Source organism: Piliocolobus tephrosceles, chromosome 3 (genome assembly GCF_002776525.5).
Source record: "Piliocolobus tephrosceles isolate RC106 chromosome 3, ASM277652v3, whole genome shotgun sequence".
NCBI classification, from domain to species: domain Eukaryota; kingdom Metazoa; phylum Chordata; class Mammalia; order Primates; family Cercopithecidae; genus Piliocolobus; species Piliocolobus tephrosceles.
In genome coordinates, this window is record NC_045436.1 from 89,620,933 (window position 1) to 89,635,658 (window position 14,726).

A 14,726-nucleotide genomic window follows, 5' to 3' on the forward strand; every position below is an offset into this window, starting at 1 on the left:
AACCTTGTCTCTATAAAAAAATAAAAAAAAATTAGCCAGGCATGGTGGTACATGCCTGTAGTCCCAGCTACTTGGGAAGCTGAGGCAGGAGGATCCTTTGAGTCTGGGATGCAGAGGTTGCAGAGAGCCGAGATCGTGACATTGCACTCCAGCCTGGCAACAGAGTAAAACCCTGTCTCAAATAAATGAATAAATAAATAACATGGGACTAAATGAGATCCCTAAAAAGTGAGTGTACACAAAGAAGCAGAGCTAGGTCTAAATCTTAGGAGGTCAAGGAACAAAGAACAAATAAAGGCACCTCAGAAGGAGAAGCCAAGTGCAGCAGAAGTGGAAAAGTGCTGTATTCTGGTGTGTCAAAGAAAGACAGAACCACCCATTTTACTGATACGAGGAAGGTGGGGGCTAGATATTGACTACTAGATTTAGTAACTTGGGGGTTATTGGTGAACTTCATAAGAGTCTCATTGAAGTACTGGGGAGAAAACACAGCTGTAGTCAGAGGAAGAAAAGAATTAGAAATGGCAATTACAGGCCGGGCACGGTGGCTCACGCCTGTAATCCCAGCACTTCAGGAGGCCAAGGTGGGCGGATCACAAGGTCAAGAGATCGAGACCATCCTGGCTAACACGTCTCTACTAAAATACGAAAAATTAGCCGGGTGTGGTGGTGGGCGCCTGTAGTTCCAGCTGCATGGGAGACTGAGGCAGGAGAATGGCATGAACCTGGGAGGTGGAGTTTGCAGTGAGCCGAGATTGCGCCACTTCTGCACTCCAGCCTGGGTGACAGAGCCAGACTCTGTCTCAAAAAAAAAAAAAAAAAAAAAAAAAAAGAAATGGCAGTTGCAGGCCGGACGCAGTGGCTCATGCCTGTAATCCTAGCACTTGGGGAGGCCAAGGTGGGCGGATCACAAGGTCAGGAGTTCAAGACCAGCTTGGCCAATATGGTGAAACCCTGTCTCTACTAAAAATACAAAAAAATTACCTGGGCATGGTGGCAGGCACCTGTAATCCCAGCTACTCAGGAAGCTGAGGCAGGAGAATTGCTTGAACCCAGGAGGCAGAGGTTACAATGAGCTGAGATCGTGCCACTGCACTCCAGCCTGGGCGACAGAGCAAGAATCTGTCTAAAAAAAGGAAAAGAAATGCAATTATAGTGAATACCAAAATAAATTATGAAAATATATAGTATACTATATTTGTGCTGATTCTTGAATGATATATTAATAAATACCTTGGAATGGGAAATTCTGGGTGGCCAAGTCTAGGCTTTTTTTCTTTTCTTTTTTTCAGAGACAGAGTCTCATTCTGTCACCCAGGCTGGGGTAGCATGATCGTAGCTTACTGTACCCTCGAACTCTTGGGCTTAAGCAATCCTCCTGCTTCAGCCTCCTGAGTAGCTAGGAATACAGGTGAACACCACCATGACTGGCTAATTTTTGTTGTTATTATAGAGATGGGGTCTCCCTATGTTGCCCAGGCTGGTCTTGAACACTTGTGCTCAAGTGATCCTCCTGCCTTGGCCTCCCAAAGTGCTGGACTTACAGTCATGAGCCACCACACCCAACCCTACACTATATTTTCTATATAGAACTTCCCAGAACAATAATCAGGTTAGGCAGTCAGATCACTTCTAGAAACACCTAATGGTTTCTTCTATATATATGAACATCATGGAATATGATAGTATTGATGAGATGAGAATGCAAAATTTGTGGGGTTTAATGTACCATATTAACTTAGAATGCTTGGAAACTACAATATTAAACAATGCTTTGTGTTATTTTAAACAACAAAAAATCAATAAAATATTAATGATCAATGGCAGTTTCTATTTTTTAGTATTTTCCAATGTCTCACTAATGGCCTCAGCAGTGTTCATTGTGATGAAAATAAAAGCCACGTGGTGAAAACAGTTCCAGCCATAATGGTTAATTTTTGTCCAGGATGGAAACAAAAGCCACATGGTGAAGCAATTCCATCCATAATGATTAATCTATGCCTAGTGCCAATGTGTGGGAATCAGGCAGATGAGAGAGACTTTGGGGTAAAGCAGGAGGATCTTTATTGAGTGTACTCAGACTTACATCTGGAAAACTGGGCCTAGAACAAAGATATCACTTGACTTTTATACACACTTCAAAAGGGAGTGGGCTAGCTTGAAGCAGGCTTACAGTTACAGTGGTGCGAAAGCAAGGATACAGAGGCAGAACAATTAATCAAATTGTGATAGGTTCATAACTCAGGATTACACATGACCGTTGCTATGCAACCCGGACGTCAGTTAATTAGGTTTTCCTTTAGTGCCTAGCACGGCTTATTCCATGACCTTCACTACAGCATCCAGGTGGCTGTACCTCAGGCCTGCTCAGACAGTTTATGACTTTCACTCCACAACTTAGATAAGACAGAATACTTGAAGTTGCCAGTTACAGAGAACAGGAATCTATAAATTCATACTGTAAGAGAAAGGAAAATTTGTTTTTCTTCTCCTTATGTTGAGGGAGTGCTGGGAGAGTCTCCAGAGCACATTCCTTTATGTCCTGGCTTCTTAGATAGTGTTTATCAAGACTTTTCCTCGGTCTGGGCCTTGCCTGCTACTGCCTTTGGGATGAGTCAGCCTAATACAGGAAAGCTTATTTCTTTCTCTTTTTAATTTTTTCTTTCTTTTTCCTTCCTTCCTTCCTTCCTTCCTTCCTTCCTTCCTTCCTTCCTTCCTTCCTTCCTTCCTTCCTTCCTTCCCTTTTTTTTTTTGAGACGGAGTCTTGCTCTGTCACCCATGCTGGAGTGCAGTGGCGCAATCTTGGCTCACTGCAAGCTCCACCTCCCAAGTTCATGCCAGTCTCCTGCCTCAGCCTACCGAGTAGCTAGGACTACAGGCACCACTCCTGGCTAATTTTTTTTGTATTTTTAGTAGAGACGGGGTTTCACTGTGTTAACCAGGATGGGCTAGATCTCCTGACCATGTGATCCGCCCACCTTGGCCTCCCGAAGTGCTGGGATTACAGGTGTGAGCCACCGCGCCTGGCCTCTTTATTTCTTTAATTTCCCACCTCACCAAGGCTGGAAGGTTAGTCTCTAAAAAGGAATTTAAGTTAAAGAGAAGTAAGTACTAGGTTCCAGCCTTTGGCTAGAAAGTCAATGGCATCAACAGCTTTCAAGTTGGGATGAAGTGAAGGACAAGAGATGGCTGCACCAGATCTATGAGCATGGGCTTGTTCCATAATATGTTGAAGACAATGACCCTGTGCTTGGATATGGTAGGGGGTCTACCATCAAGAAAATTTGATCAAAGAAATACTTTCAAGTTATCTTTGTAGGCACAATGTAAGATTGTTTGGCACACAGTAGGGATGGAAAGGAACCCACTTAGGTGAGACTGCAGGGTTTTAAACCATCAGGACAGAGTCCATATGTAGTTTTTCTAATTAGGGTTCCTGGCTACTTCCAAACCTCTGGTTGATTTTCAGCTTTGTATTTCCTATTACATACTGTACACCTTCATTTGGGCTTCCTTAGACATCACAACTTCAAAATATCCCTAACTGTCTAAACCTGATTCCATTCCTCTACTTCCTTCCTTTCTCTACTCAGTGGCAACGCCAATCACCTCACCATCTAAGAGCCTGGGAATTATCCTAGACTCAAATCCCTCTCCCTAGTACTGTAATCTATTTGTCCCCAAATGCCGTCTATTTCACTCAACATATCTAGAGTCAGTGCCATCCTTTTTATCCCTGCTTTAGTTTCTACCTTCATTATTTTTCATTCGATTACTCCAAGAGTGTCTTAACCATCTTCCCTATCCTCTCTCACCCACTTCCAATACATCTTCCTAGTTGTCTCCAGCTTGAACTTCCTAGAATCCTTTAGTGATCCCAACTCTTTTGGCATGAGGCTTTCCCTGGTGTGGCCTTTCCCCCTCTCCAGCTCCTTAGCTGCACCCTGGGCTCCAGTCACAATGAACTGCTCTCTATTCTTGTGTGTGGTTAGCTCCTCACGCTGCAGGGCCTTTGCATTTGTATCTGCCTGGAAAGTTCTTCCATAATTCAGACTAAGCTCACCTCAGAAGAACCCCTCTTTAATATGTCAGGCTGATTTCTAGATCTCCCTTGAGTTTTCCTTGCCATTTTACCTGGCAAGGTGCAGCTTCGTAATTTATTTTCCGGTTTCTCTTGTAAGACAGCTCTGAAGCCAGGGTTAAATATAAGATGAAGGCAGAGCTCTACATCCAATGAGTTTTGTCCCTGGCCACCTTCAGGCCAGCTCATAGAAGCAGGAATGTCCAGTGCCCAGCCTCTGCAGTACAAGCTGTACGTGGAGACTGGGACCCATGCTAGTGGCCATGTTAGTTTCTGATGGAGCAGTCCTGCAGTGTGGTCTGTGAGCATTATTTCCAGATGTGTAGACTCCAATTCTCTGGCTCTTTTGCAAATTCTATGAACTGCATAATATCTTTGAATGAATTTATTTTTTCATTAAACCAGTTAGATTGGCTTCTGTTGTCTGGAATTAGGAGCGCTGAGACAGACCTCTAAACTAGGAGAAGCTTGGAGTCGGGTCATCTCACTCCTCCTGTTCCTGGTCTCTGCCACGTAGAGTCACTGCGGAGGGCTGGCTCTTCACCCTTTAAGCCTTGACCCTGGTCCACTTTTCTGTGAAGCTGCCAGATGCTAGGTCACAGTGCAGACTGGCTTGGCCCTTTTGGGGGCCCCCTTCCTAGATTGGCTGAGGACGCCCTGTATGCTGGGTTTCCCACCTTGTAGCACTTGAGTACTTTTCTCTTTTTTTTTTTTTTTTTTTTGAGACAAGGTGTTGATCTGTCACCCAGGCTGGAGTGCAGTGCTGCAACCACAGCTCACTGCATCCTCAACCTCCTGGGCTCAAATGATCCTCCCACCTCAGCCTTCCAAGTAGCAGGGGCTACAGATGTGCACCACCACTCCCAGCTTTTTTTGTGTGTGGTAGAGATGGGGTCTCGCTGTGTTGCCCAGGCTGGTCTCAAATTTCTGACCTCAAGTGATCCACCAACTTTGGTCTCCCAAAGTGCTGGGATTTCAGGTATGATCCACCACGCCCAGCCAGTTTTCTCTTTTTATCTCATACACAGACATATTCGAAGGTGCTGCATTGCTCCAGGATTGCTAAGTTAGGACAAGGTGGTTTTCAAATATGTCCATAAATTCTTTGATACACCTCCTCCCTGACGCCACCAAGAGATGGGTTATTTCCTTTCCTTTGAGCCTGGGCAGGTCTTTTTGATGCTAAGTGACTTCCAAAGCTGGGTTAGAGAAGGCCATGTAGGTTCTGCAGTTTCTCTTGGGAGGCTCATCGGCTGCTATGTAGGAAGTCTAGCACCCCTGGGCCTGCCATGTTGAGAGCCCACGGGAAGAGTGCATAAAGAGACATATCTGAGAAGCCCCAGCTGTCTAAGTCCTCCCAGCCCAGACACCAAACACATGAGTGAATAAGCCTTTGTGATAACTCTGGTCCAATCCTGTCTGACAGCAACAGCATGAGACTGAAAGGCAAACTGCCCAGCAATAAATAATCAAATACTTTCCTGAGTTTAATGGATGAAAAATCTGGGCAGCATGGGAGGGAGAAGTGGGGAGTTATTGTTTAATAGATATGAAGTTTCAATTTGGGGAGATGAAAATTTTCTGCAGATAGATGGTGATAATGATCGTACAACAATGGGCATGTACTTAACGTCACTCGACTTTACACTTACAAATAGTTAAAATGGTTAATTTTATGTTATGCATATTTTACCACAATTTTTAAAAGAAAATCTGGGCAGTAACTGATTTTGGAATATATGTGAACATGGGTATTTATATTATTAAACCAACTGGGCTCTATCCAAGACTGACCCTAAATAACATAATAAAGGTAATATTTATGTGAAACATATATGTCTGTCTTCAGGATAAGGATAGCTGTGCTTAAAAAAAAAAAAAGAGCAGCTAATGTTTATTCACTGAGCAGCCTCTGTGAGGCAAGTCCTAGGGATGTAGCCAGAAGGGAGACAAATGAGGTCTCTCTTGTTACGTGTCTTATGTTGTAGTTGGAGGAGGCAGTGTTGAGAAGAGGTAGACAACCCAATCAAAACAGAATACACTGGGGGAATTCAAGTGCTATGCTGAGATTAAAGTAGGTGGTGTGACAGAGGGAGACTAGGCGCCTACAATAGCCCTGGGGTGGGGTGGGGGTGCTATTTTCTGTAGGTTAAGAAGGAGCAACTGTTGAGTTTGGGTTGACCACTTTTCTTTTGAAATGTTACTAGATATTCACATGACAATGGTATATACTAGTGTTCAGTGGCATATACTAATCTGAGGTTCTAGGAAAGGTCAGAACTGAAGATCCAGATTTGTGAGTCACTGGACTGTAGGCAGGATTTAAAACATAGTCTAGATGAGATTACCAGGGAAAGGCAAAGTGAGAGAAGCAACCAGAAGGAAGAGGCTGAGAATAGCAGCGAGGGAGGAGTGTGATGCCCTGAGGGGCTAATGCTGCTAGGATGAGAACAGAAGTGACTGTGAGCTCTGACACCACGGAGGTAGGTGGTTTTATTGAATTATCTGTGGAGAGGTTTAGAGAGAGGGTCAAGGAATGCTTGTGAAGTGGGGGAGCAAAGGCTAATTTTTCAAGAAATTTTAATAGTTAAAGAAGCAGGGGCCTGGTGCGGTGGCTCACACATGTAATCCCAGAACTTTGGGAGGCCAGGGTGGGAGGATCCCTTGAGCCTAGGAGTTCAAGACTAGCCTGGACAAAAAAGCAAGATGCCTCTCTACAAAAATGTAAAATTAGCGAGGCATGGTCGTGTGCACCTGCAATCCAGCTACTCGGGAGACCGGGGTGGGATGATTGCTTGAGCCCCGGAGTTCAAGGCTGCAATGAGCTATGATGGCACTTCTGCAGTCCAGCCAGGCCAACAGAGGGAGACTTTCTCAAAAAAAGAAAGAAAGAGAGAAAGAAAAGAAAGAAAGAAAGAAAGAAAGAGAGAGAAAGCAATAAAGAAAGAGAGAGAGAAAGAAAGAAGGAAGGAAATGAAAGAAATGAAAGAAAGAAAGAGAAAGAAAGAAAAAGAAAGAAAGAAAGAAAGAAAGAAAGAAAGAAAGAAAGAAAGAAAGAAAGAAAGAAAGAAAGAAAGAAAGAGAGAGAGAGAAAGGGGAAGCAGGGAAATGGGACAAGAGCTGTCAAGTCAGTTATTACCCTGTGACAGGTACTATGCCAAACATTTATATAAGTATGTAGTTTCATTTTCATACAATTCCAGTTTTCATTTTATAGGTGGAAAAGGAGACATAAAGAAGATAATAAATTGTCCAGGGCATAGTAGGTGATAGAGCTGGGATTTGAACCCAACCTTATGAGTCCAACATTATTCAATTAGTGTACCTTTAGTCAATAAATCACTCCTGCATTGATATAATTTAATAAAATTTTCTGATAAATAAAACTCATATGCTTGACCAAAATATTTATTTGAGAATTATACAACAAAATTCCAATATGGCATAAACTTTGTGAAGACCTTTAAAAATATCCAGTGAGATTTGCTTCATTTTTGCCCCTACAGAATTATTAATTATACAGTTTTATTTCCATGAAATGGAACTCTTGAGAGAAAAAGAATAGAAAGAAGAGGGAGATCACAATTTTATACATTGTGCTGAGAAATAAGAGGCCTTCCCACATGGTAGCTAATCCAGTCAAAATAATTGGCTACTTTGGTGTAAACACCTGGGAACTCTGGTTTTCCACAGTTTTCCCCCCAACTTACAACACCCCAGACATAAGTCACATTGTTGGCATCCATACAGACTAAGGGGCCTCCAGAGTCCCCTTTACAGGCATCGATGGAACCATCATATGTACCTAAGAAAGAAATGGGAAAGAGAAAATCACACATTTCCTTTCATTTTTCAAGGCTGCCATGCCTCCTCCAGGGCAGTTAATGACTTTGGCTTTCTTACAGTTTCCTGACAGCAATAGCATGGGCTCTCCTTAGAGGCTCCGGCTGGGCTTGCAGAATTGGAGAGATGCAGGTTGGAAAATGCTTTATGAATCTTCTATTCATTCCCCCAATTCAGCATGTTCTTCCTGTGTTCTCTACTTTATACAACTAAGGACTGAGATGGGATTGCAACCTGAAAGTCGCACCAAATGCTGAGTGGGAAAATGACAGGACTACCTAGTGCTTACTGAGTGCTAAATACTTATTAGTCATTCATTGTCTTCATTCTCACTACAACCCTGTGAGGCAAATATTATCACCCCTATTTTATACATGAGACAACTATGACACAGAGTTTAACTTGTCTAAGGTCACACAGCTAACACATGACAGGGCCTGGACTTGAACCCAGGTAGCCACACATCAGAGCTTGTCCTCTTGACCATGATACTCCCTTTTGGGAGATTTTGTGCTGTTCACCCCTTTTGTCCACTGTAATCCTGAACTCCATTTCAAGATGGGAGGATACTTTCTTCTCACTCATGACTTTCTGAGATTTTTAAATCACTGTATCCGAGAAGTTACAGGATGCCAATAACTGCCTTTTCAGTAATACACCATTTAGAAATGGTTTCAATAAAGCACCTAAATGCACTACACTGGCTGGTACTTTGCCTGCCTTTGTATCACCTCCAAAAGCAGGAGGTGCTATTGTTGTATTGGGCAGGAGAATTAGCTTAACCATGTTATCAAAGGAGTCCGTGGCATAAGAAATGCACTGTGATTTCCATGGATGGAAAATTTACTTCCAACTGGAAGTAAATCTTCTCTCATTTGAGATAAGATAACTTGAATTTGTATTTAAAAGTAATTAGTTTTGATCCTGGGTATACCACCTCTTGTCTGTAAGACTTTGGGCAAATTATGTAACTGCTCTGCATCTCAGATGCCTTATCTATGATCCTCAATTTTACAAATGAAGAAACCTGCTCAAGGTCACATGACTAGCAATTAATAAAAGCTGGGATATAAATCTAGGTCTGGTTCCAGAGTCCGTGCTCTTAGTCACCTTGCTGTGCTGCTATAGAATCGTTTAAGGAGGATTTTTCCTCATAGTATTAGAGGAAGAAACCTGAGCTACAGGGAAGGGACTGGAAGAGTTTGAGAGTGCTACAGCCCGAAGGCCAAATGGAGGGAATTAGGGCCCAAAGCATGGGGCTGATGTGGTGGGAGGAGATGTTTGATAGGGGAAATACATACATCTTGACATCTTGGATAAACCACTTGGCACTTACCTGCGCATTCCATTTCTTTTTCATAGAAGCGATTTCCATAAAACTTAGAGCAGTTGCTTATTAGTTTAACTTCACCCCACCGAAGTGAAAAGACTTTTTCGTTATCTTAACAAAGTGAGAAAGCAAACATTTAGAAGTCACAAATGAGAAATCTAAATACATACTGTCATAACTTAATAAACCATTAGCATTATGAAAGGGTATATAGTCTTGAATATATATAAACTTTTGAGGACACTTCCTTAGCATGTTTAATCATATCATATCTCTACTTCTAAAACTGGATGGATAGTCAAGGGGGACTATTGAACATATGGTCTGAAGTCACACTCATTTAATAAAGAGCTGGTACCCTAAGTTGAATGAAATAAAATCTTTCCCTTTTGGTTGCAGAACTCGGTCAGGCAATTGGATAGGAATCAGTGATGAGGTCTTTTCACATAAATACCTCTTATCTTCTTACAGTCCCTTATTTCCTTGAGAATGTTTGTTAAAGCGAAAACAATGTTTTAATATAAGAATTTCAAATAAAGGAAATACATATGAAGTTATCGATGTTTGTGTGTTTTTGTGTGTCTGGGAAGAAAAATCCATCTCCTAAGTGATTTGAAATTATTTAAAAGGGGATTTAGGATTTTCTTCCTCAAGTGATCTCCCTCCCAAAGTGCTGGGATTACAGGCATGAACCATCGTGCCCAGCCAGGAAGGAGTTTATTTTTTTTACCTTCAAGCTCTACTTCAAGTTAGTCTCAAGATACCTGCCTTCCTTAGAACAAGAGCTTCTTAAAAAATAGTAATTTCTTATTTCCCCTAATTTGGGAAAAGCCTTTAAAACTGTGAGCAATTCTTAATGGCCCAGGAGATAGCTAGTGCCTTGGCACTCTTGTAAGCTTCTTGAGGCACTTGTCACATTCTGCTCTCCGATGGTAGCTGAGGCAGCAAAATGGCAGAATTTTAGCTACTAGACTTTAAGGTTATCAGTAAACACCTTGAGTGCTGGACTTCATCTTTCAGCCGTGCAACTTATTCATCCCCTTGTTTGTTGACTGGGTCCATATTTTCCACCAGTAAAATCCTAGCACTTTAGCATTGCTATCTTGCACACACAGTAAATCCTCAATAAATGTGTTAAACCATGATCAATAAATGTGTTAAATCTTAATCAATAAATTAATCATTGATTAAGGACATATCTAACTACCAGTTTATATGAAGTACATGGAATAAGGGAACATGGTAAATGCTAGATCAGGCTGGGCACAATTTGGTGTTTTAGAAGCTTTGGGTATTCAGACATACCACAAATCCAGATTAATTTCTACATATATTTTACACCTTCCAATGTGGCAATTATAATGAATGTGTTGGAATATAAGTCTGCAAGACCAGTGCAATGAAGGTACTTAGAGTTTCTGCTAACAAAGAGAGTTTAAGATGTTAAAAGGAAGCTAAATTTTAAGGTTAAATCTTTTTTTTTTCTGTTATGCTTGTGGTTGTTTTGAGACGGAGTCCTGCTCTGTCACTCAGGCTAGACTGCAGTAGCACAGTCATGGCTTACAGCAACCTCAACCTCCTGGGCTCAAGTGATCCTCCCACTTCAGCCCCCCTCAACCTCCAGGAGCTGGGACTGCAGGTACACACTATCACATCCAGCTAATTTCTAAATTTTTTGTAAAGACTGTCTCAAACTCCTGGGCTCAAGTGATCCACCTGCCTTGGCCTCCCAAAGTGCTAGGATTACAGACATGAGCTACTGTGCCCAGCCCAAGGTTAAATCTTCAAGATGAAGGGAAAGGGTTGACTAGTTTAATTCTAATCTAATCTCTAATTCAGCAGGTCTTTCTAATAATTTGTCTCTGAGTGTCCAGATCTTTTATTCGTAGGAAGTGTTTACCTCAAGTCTTCTTAGAAGTTCAAAAAATGAATTCCTTATGTTCTTTTTTTCTTTGTAGAGAGGGTAGGGCATGGGGAATAGGGAAGGAGGGAGGAGGGAAGTGAGAAGGAGGGTTGTGGACATCAGCGATTCAACATACACCAAGGCTATCCCTTTGTAAACCTTTTTATCTTTTACCCACATCTCCCCAAGAAATCCAAACGGTCCATGCTGTATGTCTCCCTGTCTCTATATTTTTTTCTTGGTGAATGGCTACCCTTCAAAGTTTGCCTCAGGATCATAGAGAGAACATGTATGTTCTTTGAAAGCCTAGATAAGGACTGGTTCCACAATTTGCAGAGTCCAGTGAAAAATGGAAATGTGGAGTGAGGCCATTTCAAAAATTATGAAGAATTTCATGATGGTGACAGCATAGCAATAAATCAAGTCTCAGGGCCTTCTGAGCATGGGGTGCCAGGCAGCTGCACAGGTTGCAAACCCATGAAACCAGCCTTGGCTGGATGTTTGCTTTTCTGGATATGATGTTATGCTTCTCTCTGAGTGCTAGGAAATTAGCTCCCATGCATTTCTACTTCTGATTAACAATTGTAAAACATATACCTTTTTCTCGTCCCCAGCCAGAAATGATGCATCTATCATTAGGCTGGAATAGATAAGGAGACCAGGGGACACAGGCAGGGATGGAACGAGGCAGCTCACAATCTTTTTTGTTTCCCACTTTTTTCATTTGAATCAAAGCAATGTCGTTTTGGTAGGTGCCTGCATTGTAGTTTTCATGGAAAATAATTCTATCCACGAATTCAACTGCTACTGAACGGCTGGGGTGTAACCAGTCTACTACTGTTGTCCATATTTGGTAACGATGAATTTTACTGGCACTATAACAGAAAAAAAAAGGAAATAAAATATATTGAGAAAAAATATAAATAGGAATTCTGACACTTCACTTTTATGTTTTTCCCTTTTAAAAACCTTTTTCATTTCCCCAGATTTTTTTAAATCCTTGGTGTCATGAAGCAATGAGATTAAATTTACTTAGTGCAGAATTAGGTCAATGGCAAATGATAAAGCTAGGAACAATCCATGTAAGTGCTCAATATGAGGAACATAAAGAACTCACTAACAACTAGAGATGCCCAGAAGTGGAATGAGTTTACTGCCTCTGAAGTGAGTGCACCATCATTGCAGGTGTTTAAGCAGAGACGAGACAGCATCTTGCCATAAATGTAGTTAAGGAACTAGGGAGTTGGACCACACACACTCATTACTCTGCCAACCCTAGAGGTTCTCAGGGCAAAGGCCACAGCATTAATTATCCTGACCCTTAAGACTAACTTTATCCTAACATTGCGTTGTATTTATTTGTTCACATATCTTTCCTCACACTAGACTGTGCTGGTTGAAGCCAGAGATGGAGTCTGATTCATCTATGCAGCCCTGGTGCCTATTATTATACTTGGATCATAGTAGCTGTTTTAAAATCCTGTTGAAATGGTGAATGAGCTAAATGTTACATATTCTTATGCTTCACTACAATTTCATATCAAATCTCTTTCTTCCTTCCTTTCTTTCTTTTTAAAACAGAGACAGGGTCTCACTCTTTTGCCTAAGCTGGAGTACAGTGGTATGATCATAGCTCACTGCAGCCTTGACTTCTGAGCTCAGGAGACACTCCCACCTCAGCCTCCCTAGCAACTAGAACTACAGGCATGTGCCACCACATTAAGCCAATTAAAAACATTTTTTGTTTTAGAGATGGGGTCTTGCTATGTTGCCCAGGCTGGTCTCAAACCTACCAAAGTGCTGGGATTATAGGTGTGAACCACCGTACCTGGCCTCATACCAGTTTTCAACTCATAGTTTCAAGCAAATTGGGCATCTACCATCATCTTCTCATGGAACAGTATAGAGTCACTTTAGCAAAGTATTACAGCTTAGTTTTTTTGGTTTGATTAGAAGTAGGGTGCTAAATTATGACCTCATAGTCTAACATTTCCAAACAAGAAATTATTTTATAGAATGGCTTTTCCTTAAGCAATAAAACTTATTTTTAAACAATTTCATGGAAATCTTTTCAAAAAATGTATTATTTATATCAGTGTTCCCCAACCTTTTTGGCCTCAGGGACAGGTTTTGTGGAAGACAATTTTTCCATGGAACCGTGGAAAACTGGGGGAAGGAGGGGATGATTTCCAGATGAAACGGTTTCACTTCAGATCACCAGGCATTAGATTTTCATAAGGAGCATGCAGCCTAGATCCTTCACATGTGCAATTCACAATAGGGTTTGCACTCCTATGAAAATCTAATGCTGCTGCTGATCTGACAGGAAGTGGAGCTCAGGTGGTGATGCTCACCCACCACTCACCTCAGTTCCTAACAGGCAGATCAGTACTTGTCTGCAGCTCAGGGGTTGAGGATCCCTGATCTATATAACTTCTGCTTTCTCAAACAGCATTAACTGAACAGAATTTATCTTTACATAAGGGTGATTCAAGTAATCACCTTAAATGGTGATGTCCTAGGAAATAATGAGATGTTTAGGAAGCTTTTGTTTATAGTGTTCCAAGAATACTGTCCTTCATATTAATTTTGGTTGTTTTTCAGGATCACAGGTTCTAAATATTATTTATTTAGTCAATTTATTCAACAAATACTTAGTGTGAACTTATATGTACCAGGCACTGTGTTAGGCACAGAAGTGAGCATGCAGAAATGAGCAAAATCAGAAACAGTTCCTGCTTTCATGGAGTTCAGGGTCTAGGGAAAGATGCAGCAGTAAATGGATTATCACACTGATGAAGATAATACATTCTACCAGGAAAAGTGAGAGGAATGAACAGTATGTGGGCTTTTAAGAACTTATCAAGAGGGCTTTGACGTAAGGGAGTCAGGGAAGGTTCCCTAAGGAAGTGAAGATCGAGCTGAGATCTGAACAAAGGGTACTACTAGGTAGGGAAAAAGGATAAGGAAATCATTTCTGGCAGGGGAAACAATATATGAAGGTCCCTTTGCAGGAGGGGGCAAATGCACTTGAGTAACAGAAAGCAGTTCAGAGTGGAGGTGGTGGAAAAGGAGCAGAAAGTGACTCTGTGGGGCAAGATGAGATTGGCAATGGTTAGCAGAAGTCAGATTACATGGGGCCTCATAGGCCATGTTAAAATTTTTGTTTCAATTTTTATCCTAAGAGGAATGCAAAGTCATTGCATTTTAGGTGAAAAGTAATCAAAACTAGGTATGGCGACATGACTCTTGAGCCACACAGTAAAGAAAATATAGGTGGACCACAGTTGAGAACAAAATGTAAGTAGTACCTACCCACTCTCCCACCCTGCAAATGAGCCAGGTGAAGTAATTGGGCAGCTATGGGTTTGATCTGCCTTTGCCAGTGAGATCAGCAATTTTGGTCTGTGGAGGACACAGTAGATTCTACGGGACTGGCCTCTGGAATTCCGATTGTGAATACCAGAGGATACTTTGCAATTAATATAGTGGAGTTTGTCAATACCTTTTTCAGATATGCTTTATCATCTGCCACAATCTCTATTATTCACTTTCATTGTTTCAGGAAA

General features: G+C 41.6%; 1 protein-coding gene across 5 annotated transcripts in view; it reads right to left on the minus strand.

The window, feature by feature from the left end:
* Positions 1-7,471: 7,471 nt before the first annotated feature.
* Positions 7,472-14,726, minus strand: part of CFI (complement factor I) — a 72,622-nt gene continuing 65,367 nt past the window's right edge. For all 5 annotated transcript variants that reach the window (XM_031935323.1, XM_023219935.1, XM_023219933.1 and 2 more), the window contains 3 exons: positions 11,755-12,032; positions 9,261-9,365; positions 7,472-7,886 (listed from right to left, as the gene is read on the minus strand). In XM_031935323.1, coding sequence (XP_031791183.1) covers positions 7,669-7,886; positions 9,261-9,365; positions 11,755-12,032 — 601 coding nt within the window. In that variant the 3' untranslated portion in view covers positions 7,472-7,668. The remainder of the gene's footprint in view (positions 7,887-9,260; positions 9,366-11,754; positions 12,033-14,726) is intronic.